Genomic DNA, 23,571 nt, shown 5'->3' on the forward strand with positions numbered 1-23,571 from the left:
ACGCAACGGATTTTGTAGTGGTTTTTTTAAATAGATAGAGTGATTCTCGACGAAGGTTTTAGTATTAGCGCTTTAGCGGGTTAGCGCTATATAAATACTTAATCCTCTGAATTATTATATTTCAATGTAAACTTCTTATCTAGGACCTATCCTAATTGTGTAACGATTCATTCGCTTTGAATATCTCTACCAGGGGCGTGCACAGAGTTTTTGGACAGGGTAGGCAGAAATATTGTAATGATATTAAGTCATAAAAACTAATATTTCATATTGCAGTATATTTGATTGGAGATAGGTACCTACATAGTATTTCCGCAAAATAATGGAAAACATATCACGAACATAGGTCATATTATCTATAAAATAATTGTCAAAGTAGGTATGATAATTGATATCCTAACTAGTATTCTATATATTATTATGTAATTAATGATTAACTTTACCTTTGTGTATTACAAATTCCGGTATAGATCCATTTATAGATCGGCCTTTTTCCTATCACTCTCTGTTTGATAAAAGTTTATTCATAAAACAAAAATAAGAATTTTTCGTTAAATTAGGTATGCCTTATTATCTTACAAAATACACTGATGATATACATAATCTATTTAGTTAGTTACTCTCAAAACACGTCACTTGCAAATTGTCGTAGTAAACATTATTAATTTTCTCAATAAACAAATTTAACCTCAAAGTAAACGTTTGTTATTTCCAAAACAAAACAAACGAATAATGATACTATTTGCAGATGGTCTTTACCGCTACAAAATTGTATACATTATCACACTTCTTAAATTGGTCGCATATTCAACTTCAGTTTCGACTTTCGATGTAGTTCCGAATTCGGTTCGTATCTAATTCGTATATCTTCGTAAAAAGACACTGCCTACCTTGTGTTTTTGTGTGCGTGGTTTTATTACATCAGTGTGCCGTGTTTATAGGCACGCACACATATAAAATATGCGTAGACACGCAGAGCACACATATAAAAACTTAGACACGGATAGTTTGTGTCTTTGCCGTCCCGTGACGTACTGGGTCCTGTGGCGGCGCTAGTGCAGCGCATGAATAGTGACTTGAGCCGAGCCGGTGTCACATGTTATAGAAATTAGATAATAATGCTACCAAAATACCGATAGATGGATCTAAAATATGTATATTTGAAATATATTTTTATTTCATAACTACATTGCGCAATTAATAAAATTTAATGACGCTGTGAATTTCATTAATGCATATTAAATATTGATCAGAGTTTGGTAAATGGTAGGGTAGGCAGTGTCTTTATGTCTTTATGGAATGCACGCCACTGATCTCTACAGTATTCTGCAGTGCAAGTAAAAGTAGGTTTTTAGTAACGGGATAAAAGGAAATCCCTGCTTTTGAAGATCTAAGAAACCTTAGACCAAACGCTTGTATAGAGGATGTGCATCAGAATTCGAGTCTATCTATTCACTTCTTAGTTCTTCAATAAACACGCACACATATTAAATTAGTCATGTATGTATTTGTATAGAATATTCACACATACACATAAATTATGTGTGTTTATATATGAGCTGTATACGCACACAGACACAAGTCTATCACATAGCAATATACAGAACTCCCCAATATTATAAAGGTATACTCACTGCACATAATTTGTATAACTCAGCAAAAAACCTACGAAATTGCATACACACTGACCATCTATCTCACTGTGGGTATTGTGGACACTTGGACAGTTTTACGATTTAGCATGATGCATGTCAGGAGATTTATTAGCATATGAATCCTGTCGGAAATAAAAGGGTTTATGAGTTTGTTTTCGTATTTTATATCCTAGTTTAGTAGATGTCGTTTGCTGTTATTATCTTTACGAATGTCAAACGTATTATATTTTACTGCTTTTGTCATGAATAAAGTTTTCAGTGAGATTGAAATGGGATCTTGTTTTATTGTATTAAAATTCACGACATTTGCATTCTATAAATTATAATATTATAGACTTATAATTTTAACAAAAAAAATCTGTAATTTATTCACTTAGTTTATTCACTATTTAAAACAATGAAGGTATGTAGATTTTAAATTTCACTGCAATTCTTTAAAAAGATTTTTGAACTTGTTAAACCGGAAAGCTAAATACGGAAAGCGCAATCGGATTAAAAAAAAAACAAATAATCAATTAGGAGAAGGAGTTGTCTCTGCTGATCGGGCATCGTTAAAAAGCTCTGTTGGACCGTGAGAGAACTTCCCTTGTTTAAGCAAACTTCGCTGTAGCGTCAGCAAATTTGATGGTTGGATTGTTTAACTATATACTCCTTTGTAACGGGTGTCCCGTGGCAGATTTTGGATTTCTTGATTAAATTAAAGAAGGTTATGCTTTTAAAATATACATATATTTGTTATAAAAAGAAAGACGAGACATGCGGATTTTACTTTTTGAAGATCACTCCGTCCAAATGTTTTCCATCACGACGTACACACTCGCGGATTCTTTCTAGAGTATTCTGAGCGACGCGCTGTAATACTGACCGAGGAATAGCGTTCATTTCTCGCACGATATTTTCTTTTAAATCCGATAGATTCGTCGGGTTACTTTCGTAAACTTTTCCTTTTAAATACCCCCATAGAAAAAAATCTAATGGGGTAAGATCTGGCGATCTGGGTGGCCATGAGATATCTCCAAATCGGCTTATTAATTTTCCGGGGAATTCTTCGCGAAGGAGACTCATGGTGGTTCTTGCAGTATGCGGCGTGGCGCCATCTTGTTGAAACCACGTGTGCGAGCTGTTCGATGGATGTTCTCTCAGTTTAGGAATAAAATATTCGCGAATCATGCGGCGGTAGACATCACCATCAACAGTAACAGTTACTCCACGAGAATTTTCAAAGAAAAACGGTCCAATAATTCCATTGACAGACAGAGCTGCCCAAACAGTTACTTTTGGGCTATTCAATGGTTGTTGGTGTTTTAATCACGGGTTTTGTCCTCTTGGCGCCCAATAGCGGCAGTTTTGTTTATTAACAAGGCCATTCAAATGAAAATGAGCTTCATCACTAAACCAAATTGTGTTTACAGTTCGGAATCGGCTCAACATGTTTTCACAAAACTCTTTGCGTACTATGTAGTCATTTGGTTTAAGTGCCTGCACCAATTGGATCTTGAAAGGGTGGAGTTTAATATCCAAGCTTAAAATACGGTGCAGCGTGGTTTTTGGAAGCCGCAAACTTGACGCTCTCTTCCGCACGGACTGGCGGGGATTTTCTTGCACGCTGCTTGCAACGCGTTCAATGTTTTGTGCAGTCCTCGATGTTCGGCTAGGACCTGGGCGTGGCTCGTTAGCTGTCGAACCCGTTGCACGGAACTTCTGGATCCACGTCCTAATCAAACTTTCACTTGGTGCTTCACTTAAACGACGAATTTTGTACTGAGAACAAAATTTCCGTCGAGCAACAGTACACGATTTGTTAGATGCAAAATACGCTTCGACTGCGAAAGCGCGGTGCGCGCCAGTCCACTGCGACATCGTGACTGACCAATCCGCACTAGTGCCGCGCCTAAATGTCACCCCACCCCGGTCCCCCGCGCAACCGTTGCAAAAATATTCGAATTTTAAATCCTAAATCTGCCACGGGACACCCGTTATATACCAATTATATTGCTATCCGTACATAGCTATGGAACGTTTGATAAATATGGAGGAAATATTGAAGGATTGTCGATTTTATTTGTGAAATGTCGACTTTCAAGCGACGTTTCACAATATTTATATATAAATGTTTTTGGGGTAGAATATTTCTTGTATGTTTATTTTGTAAAAGTTTTATGGATGTGTTTTGCTGACTGACAGGTATGAGGATTTATGTAGGTATCTGGGGGCACGGTAGTGCCCCCGCCAAGGCGAGCCAAGCGAAACGCATGGGCACTACCTACCTTTTCTCGAAGCGCTTCGACGTTTTTTTGAACCCTCATAACTTGGGTTTGGATTATGCTAGATCAACAAAATTTTCGGGATATATTGTCAATAGCGGACTTATTGAACATAATATTAAGTTTTAATTACATTAGCTTTTATACTTCAGATTTTATTTATATCTAAAAAACGCTAATTTCGTCACTGACTCACTGATGATCATCAAAATTCTTAAGGTATTTCTTAATGTCCTAGAAAGCTGAAATTTTGTATGTAAGCTAGTATTAGCGCACAAACAACAAAAAAATTTTAAATCTTGTAACTTTCATCCTCCAACCCCTTAAACTAGGGGATGGGAGTTTGTATGAGACCTGTAATTTTAAATTAAATTTTGATGACGCTAGAGGTCTAATCTAATAATCTAAAACTTGGTTCCCCTAGATATATATATGTATAGGTACTCCTTGTTAAATTTTTTTTTTTTTTGTTACAAACAACTTACAAAAAGAAATGAAATCCCACCAAAAACATTTTCATGTAAAATGTTGCCAAGACGAACCCATATGACTCGCACTGTCAAAAAGTTATCAGATCTCATGTAGAGCCAAGCTTCTAACACTACACGCCCTAACTCTACAAGGCCTAACTTCACAAACTCTACACCTTAGTCAAAATATGTGGCTTGGCCGTTCGTTACTACAAGAACTATTGTATAACACAAAAGTAATGAACAGTAAATTAATTTTTCACCTTACGCCGATGTGAATGTAGCGAAATGGCCAAGCCACATATTTTGACTAAGGTGTAGAGTTTGTGAAGTTAGGCCTTGTAGAGTTAGGGCGTGTAGTGTTAGAAGCTTGGCTCTACATGAGATCTGATAACTTTTTGACAGTGCGAGTCATATGGGCTCGTCTTGGCAACATTTTACATGAAAATGTTTTTGGTGGGATCTTGTATTTTCCTGTCATTATTCATTCTATTAAAGCTGCATCCTTAGTCTAGTTCAAACCCACTATAAAATACCATATCAAGAAGGAATCGTAAATCAAAATATAATATAAATAATTCCAATGAACATAAAAGTTATACAAGGTGGATCATAAAGGAGCGGAGATTACATGAAAACTGCATTATGCAGGGCAGTAAAATTTAGTGCAACCCCTGCACCGCGCCGCAACCGGTATTGTATACTGGTATATATTATATAATTTGTTTGCTTTGTCATGTGATAGAATACCAGACAATATACCGTTGGTACATAAAATTTTCAGAATTACCGAGTAATAAACCTCTAGTGAAGATATTATCATAAATAGGACCTTCGGTGTGTGTATATTTTCTGAAATAAAATATTTGTTGAAGATAGTTTTGTAAAAGAGAGAATGTTAGGTATAATTACTTAAATAAATAGTATACGTCGAATATCGATTAGAATTATTTTTTTATTTAACACTTTATAAGTTGTACAAATAGGAAAACCTTAGAATTACTTACAGCTAAAAAAACAGAGTACAACTAACTTAGCGGCCTTATCACTAAGTAGTGATCTATACCAGGCAACCACGATTAGAATTAATTATAACGTAAGGAAAAAATGCTACCAAACATAGATGACGATGGTTCAAACTTGCTTTAATTATGTGTTAACTAAACTGTTGTTTCTTATTTATTACTTTTAATGTTGTTCGTGATTATTACTTTTAATAATTACTTGTACATCAAAATACCCTTCTATCAATGGAATAGACACAAAATACGTTTCAAACAATGGTTTCAAAGAACTTTTTCTGTTATAAAAGTTTATACTCATATTTACCAAACGAAGGTAACAAGAGAAATATGAACAATATTTCACTTCTAACATTAATGTCTTCGACAGTCGTATAAGTAAAAATTTACGAGCTTATTTTGCTGTCCGTACTGATTCCTTTGGGATTATAACCCTCAGCGGTTCTATCTTAGTAAATAGTGTCCTAAGACCTTTGCTATTCTACTTAGGGATTTTATTCTAAGCTTCAGTGAATAAGTGATGTGAGAGTGTGGGCATGTTTTGGTTTCGGGTTACAGTGGGGTTCGATGGAAAATTCTAGAAGGAATCCTGTTTCCATTTTTTTAGCGCGATATCTATTACAAATATAATTAAGTGAAAGAATTCGATTGAACGCATTAACCTCAGGAACGAGTCTGATTTGAGATATTCTTTCAGTGTCAGATAGCCCATTTATCGAGGAAGGCATATATCATACCGTTAAGACCAAAAAGAGCGCAATGCGGATAAAACTGCGGGCACAGCTTGTATTTAATGTTGTATATCTTATCAAGCACAAGTACCCATAATAACGACTATTACTTTACTATATTTTGTTTTACATAATATATATTAGCGAAACAATTACTTAAAAGTATATTTTCAAAGATGTATATAGATTTAAAAAAAAAAAAAAAAAAACATACCGGCCGAATTGATAACCTCCTCCTTTTTTTTGAAGTCGGTTAAAAATTACTTCGTCTGTGTATCTGTATGTAGTGTAGTAATATCTATGCCAAAAGTCAATGCGAAGGGTTTATAGTATAAGGTATTAAATCACATTAAACTATCAAGTATCTAATGAATTTGTGCCAGAAATGGTACGGCAGGATTAATTAAATTCTGAGGGTCAAATTTCAGCGGTTATGTAGGTTCAAGTTGGTTACTTAAGTTATTTACATTATTGCCATTTTAAATGTTTACCATTAAACAAGAGAAAGTGTTTCGTACTAAATATTTCAATTTTCATTTCATACAAAATTTCAAAGCCAATTTATTGTGCGAAACATCAGCTATTAATTAATAATAATTTAATATGCTAATAACAGCATTAAAAAGCCATTTTATATTTAATTAAATACCTCTTATTAATTAATTATGTATGCTTAAATAAATTAATTAAGTAGTGACTGGAGAAAGTTTCCTGAGGCCCTATGCTCCTCGAGGAGTTAAAGGAACAATCATCATCAATTAGTACGAAATCCTATACATCTGTTATTTTAGCTCAAATAAACTACATTTCACATTATAGAGATGACACCACGAACATAATCTGTGCAACGAGCGCGGCGTAGTACATAGTAACTCAATGCATTTCACCAATTATCATTAACTAGCTTTCCGCCCGCGGCTTCGCCCGCTTTGTATAAAACCTAATAAATTGTATACTGAAACCTTGCTCTTGAATCATTTTATCAATTTAAAAAAACCGCATCGAAATCCGTTGCGTAGTTTTAAAGATAAGCATACATAGAGATATAGGGACAGAGAAAGCGACTTTGTTTTATACTATGTAGTGATATACTACATTTCACCGCTCCTCTACTCCTGTAGGCCTTAGCGTGATGATTTATAGCCTATAGCCTTCCTCGATAAATGGGCTATCTAACACCGAAAGAATTTTTCCAATCGGACCAGTAGTTCCTGAGATTAGCGCGTTCAAACAAACAAACAAACTCTTCAGCTTTATAATATTAGTAAGTATACGTATAGATACAGGTTGAAATAATTGTAAATTGGTACGTAGAGGCTATTGGCCCATAAACTTGTTCATTGAAGCAAATATCATAAGCTTTGATGAAACCCGAGTTAGAGAAACCACAACCGTTGATTGTGTTACGAATAATTGTATTTCTAGATAAATGGAAGGGAATAGAAGTAAATGTATAGGGAAAGAAGTGAAATGTGTATTAAATACTACTATATGTAGGAAAATAAAATGTGTATTAAATGTTTGTTTAAGTTAGAGATAGAATAGATAATAATTTAATGAATTCAATCGATTTAGGGCCGATTTTTCAATGCTTGGATGAAACCTATTCGTCGAATAATGTATAAAACTACCATTTTAAAAACGTATTCTAATTGCCCGTATTTGACAGTTTACGTGACATTTTAAAAGTATCGTGTAATACTTTATTGGACGGATAAGTTTTATCCAAGCATTGAAAAATCGGCCCTTATACCTATAAATACCAAATTCTTAACTAGGTCTATGGAATTGAATGTATCGTGACTAATTTTGTTTTAAAACTTAAATTAAAACAATTACCTACATTACTAGAAGTACTTGTAAACTTATGTTCGCATAATAAATAAAAAGGAATAGTTACACATTACAATGTGAAAATGTTTCATAAATAACCAACCAACCAACACAAATAGAAATAAAATAAAAGAAAAAAATAGTATAGAGTTCGGGAAATTAGTTAACCAAGATTGGAAGTAGGTGAACAATGACAATACAGAAATCAGGTTAATCCAATAACATTTGAAGATATTATAACTCCTAAGACAGTTATGGCTTCGTATGGTGATGTAAAGAATACTTTTATGTACACGAATAGTATAATTTTAACATTATGTAAAGCAAGTCCTGTTTTTTAAGGGCTAAATATTTAATTATTTGGAATCTAATACGTAGAAAAACTAAGTAACTATTCACTTATTTTATTCAGTTATTATAATATACCAACTGTACATTCTTATGTACAGTAGTTGAACAGTCATAGTTTCACATTGCATCACTGTATTATCCAATTCTAAACCTTATTGCATTACATTAAGACGATTATGATAAACAAACATAATTGCTTATTTCATTATTTATAGAAAAGAGAATCTGAGTTTAATCCCCGCAGGGTGACTCATTTTTATAAAGGGGGTGTCGGCTTTTGTAAATCTAACTTATAGCTAGCTTACACCCCGCGACTTCTGCTGCAAAATATTTTTTTTTCCATGACAAACTTTTTACGATCAGCAATCGTTTACTGTTCTAAACAAGCTTTTATAAGCTTCACCTCTTTATACCTAAGTATGTTTGTTTGTAAACGACTCCTGTAGAATTGATTTTGACCCACATTAAAGGAAAAGATTTAATATGGGCTATGTGGCCTGAAATAAATGAATTTTATTTATTATTTATTTAATTCGGACTTAGGGCCGATTTTTCAATGCTTGGATAAAACCTTGGATAAAACTTATCCGCCCAATAAAGTATTACACGATAATATTAAAATGTCACGTAAACTGTCAAATACGGGCAATTAGAATACGTTTTTAAAATGGTAGTTTTATACATTCGACGAATATGTTTTAACCAAGGATTGAAAAATCAGCCCTTAGTATACTTACTTATCAAGGATCGGTGACAATAGAATAAATTCATGAGCTTATCTTAAAGTCTATTTTTTATAGATGTGATCATCGTATAATATTTATTCAATATTTAAGTAGTATCTGTTCTCAATAATTATTTTAGGAAATAAATCGGCTTTTTGTATGAGATTTATTGAATTTAATAATTTACGCAGCTGTCCATACAAGGGACATTGGATTAGTTTCTATTGTACCAGCCCTTAGTATTTAGTTTAACGAGTACTTCAGTATGAGCTTTGTGAGGGTGGCTTAGAAGGTGACTCATGTATGTTTTTTTTTTATATGTAGACGTCATTTTGAGAGTATGGGATAGAACTATATTGATTCGAATTTATACTCAATTATAGAGAAAGGGATGATTCCAAATTATTAATTTCTCTAATCGTTGAATTATGCAATAATTCGATCGAGAAAGTTTAATTATCTCATTTCATATTGGTCTCTACAATAACTATTGCGTTTTACTAGCCGTATACCAAACAGGAATTACTTTGATGATATAATAATACCTAAATTCAAGTCTAAATTAAAAAAAAACTAAGTAGTCTACTGGTACTTAGATTTTTTTAATTACCAATGAAATATATTACATACTTAATTTCGAATTCAGAATTTTAGACTTTTAAATTTAGAATTCAATAGAACCCCAGCTAATTTGCCAAAAACGCGGCGCGTGGCGACCACGTGGCATCATTTCAACCAATCCCCTGGCTGATATGACGTCATAGGCCAGGGGAATGAAAATTACATGTTTTGTAAAAGTGCAAATTGGTGTCTTATTCGCTCATAGGGGTTTCTTTCTATTAGCGGGAATAGGGGAGAGGTCTATTAGAATATGTTGCCAATGTTAATGCGTAATTATAACGAATATTAAGGCCAAGCGCGCACCACGATTTTAATTTTTGCGACACGATTTCAATATCGCGCTGTAGAAAATCGCAGAGAGTACGGTGCGCGCACAGCGATAATTTAATAGTGATCATTACTCACTTTCATCATGGATTTCGTACAAGTTGCTTGTCTTTATTTACTACTTCGGAGGATAAGAAGAAAAAAAAAAGAAAATTCGTCAATATTAGACTCATCCTTTTACAGCAGATAAAATTGTCAAAGGTTTCTTTTATCAGAAATACAATGAACTTCCATGTATGGTATATATTTCTGATATGGATGTATCCCAAAAAATTCTTTGGCTATTATAGAATGAAAATTCCGCCAAAAGGCCACCCTTTGTGCTTTTTTATTTTTTTTTTTATTATTGTAACCTTTATTTATATTTTGTTTCTTGCACAATAAAGTGTTAAATAAATAAATAAATAAATTCAAACTTTTGACAGATTACTGAGTTTATGTTTACCAAACAATACCTATAGGCTATAACACTATGATGTTTACTGTTGGACAGACGAAACACAAGTGAAGTGCCGGCCGGGCCCGAGTGTGCGATTTTATAATCGCAGTGCGCGCGGTACCATACAATTTCATATTCTGCATTTCATTTTCGCGACAATCGCGTCGCGAGCAGTCGCAGCAAAATGTGACAAATCACAATTTTAAAATCGCTGCGATTATTTATTCGCATGTGCGCGCATTGTCATAGTAACTCATACGTTGTATTTCTGCGATAAAATAATCACGCTGCATAAAGTCGTGGTGCGCGCTAGCTCTAATATGCGCTGTTTGAATTCTTTAGGGAGTTTTAACCTTGGTATAATTAATTTTAAATATTATATAGGGATGATGGTCGAATTATGAAAAATGAATAAGAAAACAGACACTAAATTGGTACTTAATTTGCTCCGAATATTTAAGGTTTTCGATCAAAGTTGATAGAAAACAATGAATAAATGTTGGAGTATGTTTAACTATATTCAAATCTATTGTTACTAATTAAATAGAAAATACCTACAGTTTGATAGGATTTAGTATCCAAAATCGATTCGCAATCAATTTTCACAGCACCTAACTCATCTCTTCAAGGTCGCAGTCACACAACGTACATCAATATAATGTAGTAACGCACTAGCTAAGTTGACAGGTGAATGATAAACTGAAAATATTAATCTCCACGACCTCACCCCACTGTACCCTATACTGTTTGTGTCTATCCCCTGTTAGCTAACTCGTAAATAAACTGTTAGTTGGTATAAGGGATTAGGAGGGATGTTTTAATTCTTGGAAAAACTTTTAGTGAGTCTTTGATGTGCTAAAAGGTGTGTATTATTGATTAAATTACTGAGTGAAATTGTGTATGTGTTGGTAATAATATATTTAATCAAGCTATGTGTTTTAGAGGGACGATTGTTATCTTTGTGAACTTTAATAAAACAAGTATTGAATACTTGACAAACATTTTTAAGAGCAATATTGTTAATACACTTAATAACCAGCTATATGTTTTCTGACATAGCATAGAACTGCATCAATAAACTTAATTCAGATGCTTAAATTATACACTGAGTTTAATATAATTTCATGTCTTTGCTTCTAATCTTATAAGCTTAGTAATATCTAAAGCTTTCCAAAATTCCAAAGAAAAATCCGCATAGTTCCCGTTCCCGTGGGATTTCCGGGATAAAACCTTTCCTACGTCCCGGGATAAAAAGTAGCCTATGTCCTTTCTCGGGTATCAAAATATCTCTATACCAAATTTCATGCAAATTGGTTCAGTAGTTAGGTAAGGCGTGATTGAGTAACAGACAGACAGACAGAGTTACTTTCAAAAAAAATATTCAAAAATTCTTTATTTGGAACATAAACAAATTGTACATAAACTTAAATAATTTGGAAAATCCAAAAGTGCACGCCTCATAATTTTTTTTAATAAATATTTATTAATTATTATTTTTGTTTATTTAATAACAATTAAACCACATCGAATCAGGCCCTGAAAAATGAAAGGGTTCTATTCCTGAGCATACTCAAGCGTAAGAGAAAAAAAAGACTCGATTAGTAAAGTATTTCGGTCGCTATCGTGTTAACAAGAAAAAGGATCCGCACATACAGACACACGGACGTCCAAGACAGAACTTTTTTAAACTGTTTTTTAACTAGTTTAAATAACAAAAATGACATCAAAAATATCATGAACGTTAAAAATAGTGTTTTTTCTTAATATGTGTGTGTATGTATTATCTTACAAGTGCAATGTATGATACATAAAGACATTTTAAGTTTGAAAAATCAGATGTTTTGCGCGAAGTGACAGTAGTACCCACCTCAACGCTTCGCTTAGAGGCGTGCAATTAAGATGACATCCGTAAAAGCATAAGAGCTGTGGCACGGATGCCAACGCCCACCTCCACACATGAAATAAGTTCCATCCTTTATCAAGTTTAACAATAATATGCAAATTAAGTCGCTTAAAAATAGAAAAAAAAAGTTGTACAAAATTCTAGATAGCAGGTGTGTTTGTGAGACTGAAGATGTGTATTCGTGAGTGTATGAGTATATGAGTGTGTGAGTATGTGAGTGTGTGAGTATGTTACTGTTAGTGTGTGTGTGAGTATGTGCCAGTGTGTATGGGTTTTCCAAGTTTTAGACTGTAATAATTTCTTCAGTTTCTTCATACGAACGGGACAAAAGCCAATCAAGGACTATATTTTTAAGTTTAAAATTACAGAGTGGGTAGATATTTAAAACCTGATTGAGTTTATTATAGATTAAGAAACTAATAAATGGATAGTGATTTCGCATTTATAATATTAGTATGGATTGGGGAATTTCCTTACCACAGGTTAATTTTGACTTAACAGGGAAGTTCCAAATGTTTTGTAACCACACAACGATGCTGTTGAATAAATAAATTGTGTAAATTGTTCTTATTATAAGTAGGGAATGCAATCCCGACTCGAGATTGCAAATTCGGGATCCCGCGGGATTAGAAATATCAATCCCGCGGGATCCCGGAATTTTCGGGATCCCGTCTAATTAAAAAAAAAGTTGAATTCAGATGACTGAAAAAGCTAATAACTGCTTGTTTGTGATAGGAGGCCATCCATAAATTACGTCATGTGAATTTTAGAACTTTTCAACCCCTCCTTGTCACAGGTTGTCACATTTTTAGTACCCCATCCCCCCTAATGTGACGTCACACATTTTTCAAACTTATGCATGTATCTAAAAATAATCAAAAGAAAACAGTTATTTTCATTTCTTTACTTATTTTTACTTATTAAATAATCTTAGATATCGAAAATTTAAAAAATCGTAAATTTTAGTGTCCCACTTGCAACATGACTCTAGGAATTAAATGTTGTTACGTAAGAGATAATCTTATAGCGAGAGTGCGAAATCTTTGTATATAAAAATGAATCGCACAATGTGTTGGTAAGCGCATAACTCGAGAACGGCTGAACCGATTTCGATAATTCTTTTTTTATTATATTCCTTGAAGTACGAGGATGGTTCTTACGTATAGAAAACGTAAAAATGTACCACGGGCGAAGCCGGGGCGGACTGCTAGTTATTAATAAATACATATAGGTAACTAGGTAGATTAAAAATTTTCTGTTCAAAGTTTTTTGCTCACGTACAAATTTCGTTTCGTTTTATTATGTCATGTCACAAAGCTTTTGATCCCCCCCTGCCCCTTGTCACATTATGTCACATAAAGATGATACCCTCCCCCCCTATTAACGTGTAACGTAATTTATGGATGGCCCCTAGTGAGGTTAACTAAAATAATAACATGTTACTCGAAAGAAAATAAAAACCTTTATTATTTAATCTTACCAACTAAATAATAATCAGGTTGTAAGGAATTTAACGTAGGTAAATTAGGTAATCCAAACAATAAGCTTATTTCAAGGGAATTAGGAAAAATTAGGAAAAATTGAAAAGCTTGCGCCCCGAGTGGTTGTGTGTTGCGTCGCTGACCACTGCCGCCCAATCCCGTCAATCTCGAACGGGATCTCGTCATATTATGCGTCGGGATTGATCCCGAAAAATTACACGAGATCTCGCGAGATCGGAATCCCGCGGGATCGGGATTGCATTCCCTAATTATAAGCCGTAATCATATTAAGAACTCATTTTTGATTACTTTAATATACTTCAACAGTTCGTAGCACATAAAACTATTAACAGATGACACAGAACAGCGTAATTTACAGAGAAACGTTAAAAATAACAGTGTTGAGTGAGGACAGCCGTGATTGATCACTGAGAGCTTTCTATTTTAATAACAAGAAGAATTATCTCAAGAATCGCTTGCTGTGATTTATAGCGTTTAATATTTTAGCTCTCTCGAGATTATCCTGGATACATATTTTGTGTAGCGTCAAGTTTCATTATTTTGTGGGTATGAAATCTTGAGGTTTGTTTTGTAGGAGTAAAAAGTGTGATTCCGACGCGAAGGTATTACAACTGGCTACTTATAAGGAAATACAACGATGGAGAATATACCAAATACTTACATCAATCTTATTATTACGTAGACAAAAAATACATCGAACTTCATACGTTATCGTTACACTTATATTATTACTAGCTCCGCGGTTTCACCCGCATGGCTCTGTTCCTGTTCGTCTTAGCGTGATGATATTTTTATATAGCCTTCCACGATGAAACGGCTATCTAACACCGAAATAGTTTTTCTAATCGGACCAGCAGTTCCTAGCGCGTTCAAACAAACAAACAAACTATTCACCTTTATAATATTAAAATATAGTATAGATTTATCATTCGTAACGAAATAATTAAAAACAAATCGCAAAACATTCGGCAGCAACCGCACAGATAAAAAACACTATCAAAACAATAAAACCACACATTTGCGTTTATTTAATCTGTAGCTATGAAAACGAACCCATTTGTGTACCTGTCGATGGTAAACGAAAAACATGGCGTCAATATTTAATGCCCATTGGTCTGGGCTGATTAATTACGCCAATTAAGCAGTAATTAAGGTGTAATTAATAATATCCGTCCGATACACATGTTTCCGGCTAATCTTGAGTGTGTTTATCGTTTTGCTGTATATTTTGCACTAGCTGTGCCGCGCGGTCTTAGCGTGATGATAATAATAATAATAGCCTATAGCCTTCCTCGATAAATGGGCTAACTAACACCGAAAGTATTTTTCAAATCGGACCAGCAGTTCCTGAGATTAGCGCTTTCAAACAAACAAACTCTTCAGGTTTATAATATTATAGTATAGATGAGTGGTTAATCTCTATTAGTTAAGTATGCATGTTCCGATGTCATACAAAGCAGTTATATTGGTTGTGATGAATTTGAATTTCAGGATGGATACTGCCTGATTAAACCATAAAAAGTATTACATTTACACATTAAAACTCAATATTATACACACACTAGCAGACGACTCTAAAAACAAACATTATAGCAGTAATATTGTATGTTTTCAGAGTCACTTATCTCATGAAAAAGTAACAATTTTATAAAAACTTTACTCTTTTTTAAGAGAACTAAATGCTTGTAATTTGTACAGAACTTTTGATATACTTACAGAACAAAAGTACCTTCGCTTATTAATACTTATTTTAGAAGAAAAATACTTTGATAAAGTTTTTAGCTAATGAGCTTAGCAAGTTTCTTGGAGTGGAAAAAATCACTGTTCTTAAATTTATTAAAACCTCTTTGTAAGAACTTTTTCACAGTAGGTACTTAAATATCATTTTGTGCAATTTACTTTGACCGTTTCGTTTATAAATGTATTTATATTCATAACGAATGCAAAAATAGCCTTTACTTTATACGGTAATAACTTAGTGTTAGAGTGTAAAAACAATAAGTTGCTTCATGCTGCTGCATGCTGCTTCATGCTGCTGCATGCTGCTTCATGCTGCTGAAATAATAATTTCATATATCCGTAATTTAAGTTTCCCAGTCTAAGGACTTCCTTGCATGCCACTGCATCTAGCTCAATGAAATACATTCAAAAGATTTACGAAAACAACGACATGTAGCAAATGTGGAAGGACATTTGCGGGCAAAATATATCATCTTACACTCACATTTTAGGTTTTATCAAATTTTGAAATTGAAATTGAGCAATTCTACCAGCATAGGTTGTGTCGTGAAAACGTAAAAGACAAACTTTCGCAGTGACAATATTAGTATTTATACATACGAGAAGATAGGTGGTAGGTATCCTCTGTCTGTAATCTGCAATACGTAGAAGATATTCGTAGTCATCGTTCGTATAGTCGTACTTACTAGAAGACGACACTTTACATATGGATGCTACATTATAACACATAGCAATCGATAAATATATAAATTCAAATATACCTCTATACGAACGGGAGCACCCTGTACCCAAGTGCTTGTCATAACTGACAGTTTGACAGGGCTCTTAGGTGACGGGCGGTGTTGGGCGGGAAATATATCAATGTAGAGATAGAGCGATAATTTTTGTCTATTTGTAAAGGAAATAAATAAAGTTTTTGTGTCTTTTTACGTATATAAATCTACTAAAAAAGTTTAAATTGTATGTGTATTTCAATCTTCAATTCTATTTCGAGACTTTTCGGATGATATCATATAAAATTTACAAAAATTATCACGGCTAGGCTATGAGCAACTGCAATATTTTTATAGTAGGTAATATTCGAATACATTAAGAATAAAAAAGATGTTTTTTCATCTTACTGCATCCTGCATACTTCATAAAATACTTAGTCACACTAAAACACATCATGTTTGTTAAACTAAAAAAAAACAATAAATGAAAGCGCCCTGTATAAACATTTAACCTCGAGAATCGAGATACAAGAATACCACAATTAAAATGCACGTCTTGCAGCTGAAAGCAACTTCTCATCTCATGTTTCATAGACTTTTTAAGTAAATTAACAAACTAAACGGAGCGAACTGTGTTTTGTAGATACAAATCTTTTATCCTGTCTTAAAATATCCCGCCGCTGTGAAAAGGGAATTTCAAAGACGGTAGCTTTTAATTAATAATTTTAATTTGATTTTAGATTAATTAATTTTTAACGAAACACACTATGAAACTGATCTATAAGTATGTGGATTAAAATTCATGAAAATATAACAACTTACTAGTTATACTGAAATCCTAAATATTTTGTAGTCAGTTATAATACGTAACATAAGAACTAATATAGGTATGTGAAGAATGTACTGAACTTTGAGAGAGTTTTGTTTTTACCTAATTAATAACTCATTCAATCATGTACATGTCTGAATGAGTCAGATCGACGATCTGGCCAAATGTCGATGACCAAATCGTGAAACGTTGACGATTTAACGATCTGATCAAACTATGTTGGCCATTTCATGAAATGAGCAAATCTACGATATGGCCACGACATACACACAAATGTACTGAAATACTAGATACTGCTACATAGTAGAACTACGCTGCACTTCCATAACAAAAAAATCATTGAACTACAAATATTTATGAACGCGAAAGTCCATCGACATAAATAAACATACATCTAAATCCTCTCTAACTGCATTTATTTTTTAAGCTCATTTATTTCTGGAAACTTCCGTGCGTTAGAGGATTTGTGGAAATGACGCAGATTTTAGCTTGACGAGATACCGTCTGTGGTGAAAGGTACAATCATTTTTCGTAGTTATTTTTATAAATGTTGACAGCCTGACAAAATGATAATTATAATTAATATTAAAAAATGATTTATAAAATAATATATTGTAAAATATGGCTCGTATATATTGTTATCAAAAAGGCTAAAACTTCATCCTATTTAGTTTCATCATCATCATCATCAGCCCATAAACGTTCCCTCTGCTGTAATATGCTTAGTTGAAACTTATATAATATCGTACCTATAAACATAGAGCAATATAAAACCTCATTATTCCAACAACTACGGTAAGAAAAACCGTATTTTTATTTAAATAGGTTTAAATTATCTCCCGGACATTACTCAGCGGTTTCATTAAGAGAGTAAATCTTCCAAGTCCCGTGGACCAAATGAACTGCAACCAAGATACGGCCAAGACTAATTTTCAATTAAAACTTCATCAAACTTTAAGCTGGGAACTTCATGGTGTCCCAAGCTAAGGTTTTGGATAAGACGTTGGTTTAAAAGGTGGCATTTTATAAGACAGAAAGTTTTTACGCTTTCAAGCTAAGCCGACTAGTTTTAGATGAATTATGACACATAAAAATATGTAAACTGATATAATATGTATTTATGACACAAAGATATTCTTATTTTTAAATTAAATTTTCATGCCAATTTTCAACGGCTTGTTATGATACACTGGCTGCGCTCCGCGTGGCTCCGCCCGTGTTGGTCTGAGCGAGATGATATAATTATAGCCTATAGCCTCCCTCGATATATGGGCTATCTAACATCGAAATAATTTTTCAAATCGGATCAGTAGTTCCTGAGATTAACGCGTTCAAACAAACAAACTATTATGCTTTATAATATTGAAAAAGTATAGATATGAGAAAACTGCTCGTTCACTGAGAAAACTGAAACATCTAAAATTTAAAATAATTTTTGAATTGCTTATGTATATTTATCTTTTATGCAGAGAGATATATTCCTGTACATTCGATTATGATATCGAAACTGTATAAAACTATTTCCATAAATTATATATAAAGTTTACAACTTAAACCAAAGCAGTGATAAAATCTCAGCAAGGTACAGGCACGCGTTTACCAAACCCAGCCGTTAATGTTTATTTTGCCATTAATTAAGGACATTAGACATTAAAGGACATTAAATAATTGTACAGTTAATGGTTGTTAACTTAATATTTGGGATTAAGCATCTACGTTTCATTTTGTGCTGTTTCTGTGAGACTTGAATCTTGTTATTTCTTTTATAAGCTTATGGATTACGACAATTGGTATGATAATTATAAAATCGTTTGTATCTGTTCCAATAGAAAAATGTTTTTCAGTATTGTTTTTTTTTTAAATTTGACGTCTATAATATCAATTATTATGTAGTAAGTAAGTATACAATTAAATCAAATATTATAATATTTCATTTAATTTCATAAACGTAGTAAGTAGTGTAATCGTGCTCTACTGCTCTATAATTTAATATAATTCTTAGAACTTGTTATTATTTCACGTGTTCATAAACAAAAATTCTGCAATCACATCACTATAATATAAAACAAAGTTGCTTTCCCTGCCCATATATCCCTGTGTATGCTTAAATCTTTTAAGCTACGCAACGGATTTTGACGCGGTTTTTTTAATAGATAGAGTGATTCAAGAGGAAGGTTTTTGTAAATAATTTATTAGGTTTTAGACAAAGCGGGCGAAGCTGCGGGCGGAAAGCTAGTGAATTTATAAAAAGCCCCTTTCCTAAATACTGCGGTTATTTTCTGATCTGTCTTCTCCGCACAAATGACTGAATATAAAATAATTTCTCGTCTCTACATAAAAATGATTGAATATAAACTGCGTACACTTACACACTCGATGTGTTGCGTTGATCAAACGCCGACACGTGTCGCGACAGTGTCGATGTTGCTAGCGCGGCGCGACGTTTGCAAAATTGGATTTTTATCGGATCGCGACATAACATGCCAGTGCCATACTGTTAAGTTGGGATGCTGTAGTATTTGAATACGATGCAAGTGTTTGATTTAACGAATTGGTGGTGAAGTTGCTTTACATGCAATAATTTTTCTATAGAGCACTAATTCTTATGTTTAACAAGCATATGGTAGTGGTATCCTGAATATTGAAAAAAAATGTCTGTTGGATTAGGTACACGGATTTAATTAAAAGGTTCTTGTTCTTCTTATTGTATTATTACTATCTTGTAAAATATAGAGTCACCTCATTACGAAATTTAACGTTTTAAAAACGTGACTTATTCCGTTTATTATATTTATTTCCTTAAACGTATGTTACAGGCATAACTATATTTGTTGTTGACTTGCAATATAATGACGTATTATGTAATTAATCGGTTATTTCTGTTATCTTACGTGAGATACTTATAATATAACATGATTCCAGCGCGAGGGTGCTGCGCGCAACGATGCGGAGCGTGAGCGTCGCGCGCGCGGCGACTGGGAGGCGCGGGCGCGCGCCGCTGAAGCGGACGCGGCGCGACTCGCCGGCAAGCTGCACGCCGCGCAACGGGAGATTGTCAGGTGAGTGTGGATGCGGCTTAATGTTGTTTGGCGACGAGTGTGTGGATGCGGCTTTATAATTGTTTTGTAACTCTGTATCAATAATTCATATTACTTCTAAAATGTTCAACCTAAGATGTTTTGAAGATATCCATTGAAAAAGTGAAAATGTGTAATACGAAGCCTAGAATAATATTACCCACATAACTAGGCCATAATGTAGTTAGGTACTCTTTATAATAGTAAAATAGAACCTTCGCACAAAAGCTAGTCACAAAGCTGTTATTATGAAATGCGTGCCTGACCTAAATTAGGTATTCCTTTTGTTGATACTAGCTTTTGAGTTTTTCTCGGTAAAGAGGTTCCTAGGACAGACTGATGAAACCTGTGATCATGGAGTCAGCCCGGAGGTTTTCAGGAGTAGGTCGTAGAATCTATTTATAGTACCTATCTATTATTAGTCCAGGAGGAATCGGCGCATGAGTACCGAAAACTATTCCACCTCAATTTTTTTACGTGATCCTCTTCAAATTGCCCTACTGATGATATAAATGCATGTTGCCATGGGGCAACCCGGTGCCATATTGTTTAAACCGAAATTGTTTAAACAATTGCAAGGAATTGTTATTTTTCAACCGGACAAATTTTTTTTATATTTTTTATCGAAATACCAATAAAAAAGGTCCAATTACTTTTCACGATAAAGTTAATATTTTCAAAGATATGAATTTTTTAAGGTTTGAAAAATCTCAAATTTGGGTACTTTCGACCCATGAAAAATATATTTAAAAAAAAATAATATATAAGTAATATTTTTTTTTCAATTCTCTATACAATAGTTAATAATATTGTTAATAGAGATTTAAGAAAATTTCATTGTTTATATCTGTTTTTTAATTGTTAACTTCGCGTATCAAACGTATAAAACATTAGATTTTACGAATTTCGGCTACAAATTAGAGAATGGTACTTTGCTACCTTTATTTATGAATAAAAGCCCATTCCCAACTAATCTTAAAAAACCGTGTAATTGTAAGAAAGCCTGTAAAACCAAAGCTTGTTATTGTAAAAAAAATAATATAAGTTACATACTTCTATGTGGTTGTGATTCAGAAGACTGTAAGAATATAATATATAAAAATAATATTGATAATAAATAAATACTTATTTTTAAATCTTGTTTTATTATTTCATACTTCTCCATCTATAACTTTCGTTTGAAGAAGTTATTCAATGTAATTAATAAGGTAAAAGACCTAGTTATTGACACTTTAAATTTTATTTTAGTTAAAAAAAAAACAAATCAATTCTAATAAATTAATAAATATAATTTTTGAATTAAAAATTTTAAGATCTTTGGTTTTTTGAGAACATTTCATTCTTTTAATTAAAATCAAATTGCGAGTGTCAAACAACTAGGCCAGTGTCAATAACTGGGTCTTTTACCTTATTAATTACATTGAATAACTTCTTCAAACGAAAGTTATAGATGGAGAAGTATGAAATAATAAAACAAGATTTAAAAATAAGTATTTATTTATTATCAATATTATTTTTATATATTATATTCTTACAGTCTTCTGAATCACAACCACATAGAAGTATGCAACTTATATTATTTTTTTTACAATAACAAGCTTTGGTTTTACAGGCTTTCTTACAATTACACGGTTTTTTAAGATTAGTTGGGAATGGGCTTTTATTCATAAATAAAGGTAGCAAAGTACCATTCTCTAATTTGTAGCCGAAATTCGTAAAATCTAATGTTTTATACGTTTGATACGCGAAGTTAACAATTAAAAAACAGATATAAACAATGAAATTTTCTTAAATCTCTATTAACAATATTATTAACTATTGTATAGAGAATTGAAAAAAAAATATTACTTATATATTATTTTTTTTTTAAATATATTTTTCATGGGTCGAAAGTACCCAAATTTGAGATTTTTCAAACCTTAAAAAATTCATATCTTTGAAAATATTAACTTTATCGTGAAAAGTAATTGGACCTTTTTTATTGGTATTTCGATAAAAAATATAAAAAAAATTTGTCCGGTTGAAAAATAACAATTCCTTGCAATTGTTTAAACAATTTCGGTTTAAACAATATGGCACCGGGTTGCCCCATGGCAACATGCATTTATATCATCAGTAGGGCAATTTGAAGAGGATCACGTAAAAAAATTGAGGTGGAATAGTTTTCGGTACTCATGCGCCGATTCCTCCTGGACTATATGTGGAAGCTACATAAACCGCGGCTTCGCCCGCATTATCAAAGAAAAACTCGCATGGTTCCCGTTCCTGTGGGATGTCTATATGTCTTATTCTGGATCGTTAATAGATACAAATTATAAATTTAAACACAAATGATAAAAATGATCTCATGATTTTATTGGAATTCATATTTCAAATCAAATCTATAATTTATCCTTAGGATATTTCGTTAATAATTATAGCTAATAAAGCTAATAAACTAATTTGAACAGCAAAATTTTGTGCTGATTTGACACAACTTATAATAATGTATTTAGCCTGTGCAATTTGATCTATGTTCGCAATCCATCATATAATAATTAACTGCTGCATTTTTTGTACGAACATTTTAAGCAAAACCTACCTTTTAGCAGTAACTTTAGACAATGCAAGGGTCATTGCACTTTTGAATAACCCTCAACCTAACACAAAGAACTAAAGAGTGCTCACATTTTACTTGTAGTGGTAATTTTTTGCTGTCTGTACATTGAGTAGCCAATTTTATACTTGAAAGTTATGGACGTGTAGTTACAAAGATGTAAGGATTTCGTGTATGGGCAATTATGCGTCAATTTTGGAGATTTTAACACGAAACTGTATATATTTTGTGATATTATAATGTAAATTTTAACAATGATTTATGGGCGTGGGTTTATATTATTTTTGAATAGAGTTATGCACTTATATGACCTGGTTAAGTACGGTGACGGCTGTCAAACTGTCAACACGTAGTAATTCTCTCTCTGCTTTGAATAACGAATTCTCAAGTAATATAAAGTATTAACAACTAGATTCGACACAAAAGTTATTTTCGGCGGCAAGTCTACATATTTAGTGAAAAACAAGTGCAAAGAAGATCACAATATAAACAAGCGAAAAACAAAACACATCAAGGTCAGTGAAGGTCAACATCTACCACAAACAACAGACACCCAGCCGGACCAAGCAAGTTAAGCTCCATCCACACGATCTCGACTCGACATTGGTAGGCCATGGAGAATTTGCAAATTTTTCTCGATCAAATGAAAATCGAAATGGAAAAACAGACTGACAACATCATTTCACAAATGGAAAATAAACTCCTACCAATCACATCAGAAATCGCCCAATTAAAATTAGAAAACAATAAATTAAAAGAAGACATTGCCATCA

The 23,571-nt window shown here is 33.0% G+C and overlaps 1 protein-coding gene and 1 pseudogene across 5 annotated transcripts in view; one reads left to right on the top strand and one right to left on the bottom strand.

Annotated features, from left to right (window-relative positions):
- The window catches only part of LOC149485663 (uncharacterized), a 361,945-nt gene that overhangs the window by 202,794 nt on the left and 135,580 nt on the right, over window positions 1-23,571 (top strand). For all 4 annotated transcript variants that reach the window (XM_089698915.1, XM_089698914.1, XM_089698916.1 and 1 more), the window contains exon 4: window positions 20,048-20,184. In XM_089698915.1, the coding sequence (XP_089555041.1) occupies window positions 20,048-20,184 (137 nt within the window). The remainder of the gene's footprint in view (window positions 1-20,047; window positions 20,185-23,571) is intronic.
- The window catches only part of LOC149485670 (uncharacterized), a 117,891-nt pseudogene that overhangs the window by 22,114 nt on the left and 72,206 nt on the right, over window positions 1-23,571 (bottom strand). The window lies entirely within an intron of this gene.

This window comes from Colias philodice, chromosome 9 (genome assembly GCF_061535455.1).
Source record: "Colias philodice isolate Cphi_HAF_F1 chromosome 9, ilColPhil1 Martin Lab GWU primary, whole genome shotgun sequence".
Lineage (NCBI taxonomy): Eukaryota > Metazoa > Arthropoda > Insecta > Lepidoptera > Pieridae > Colias > Colias philodice.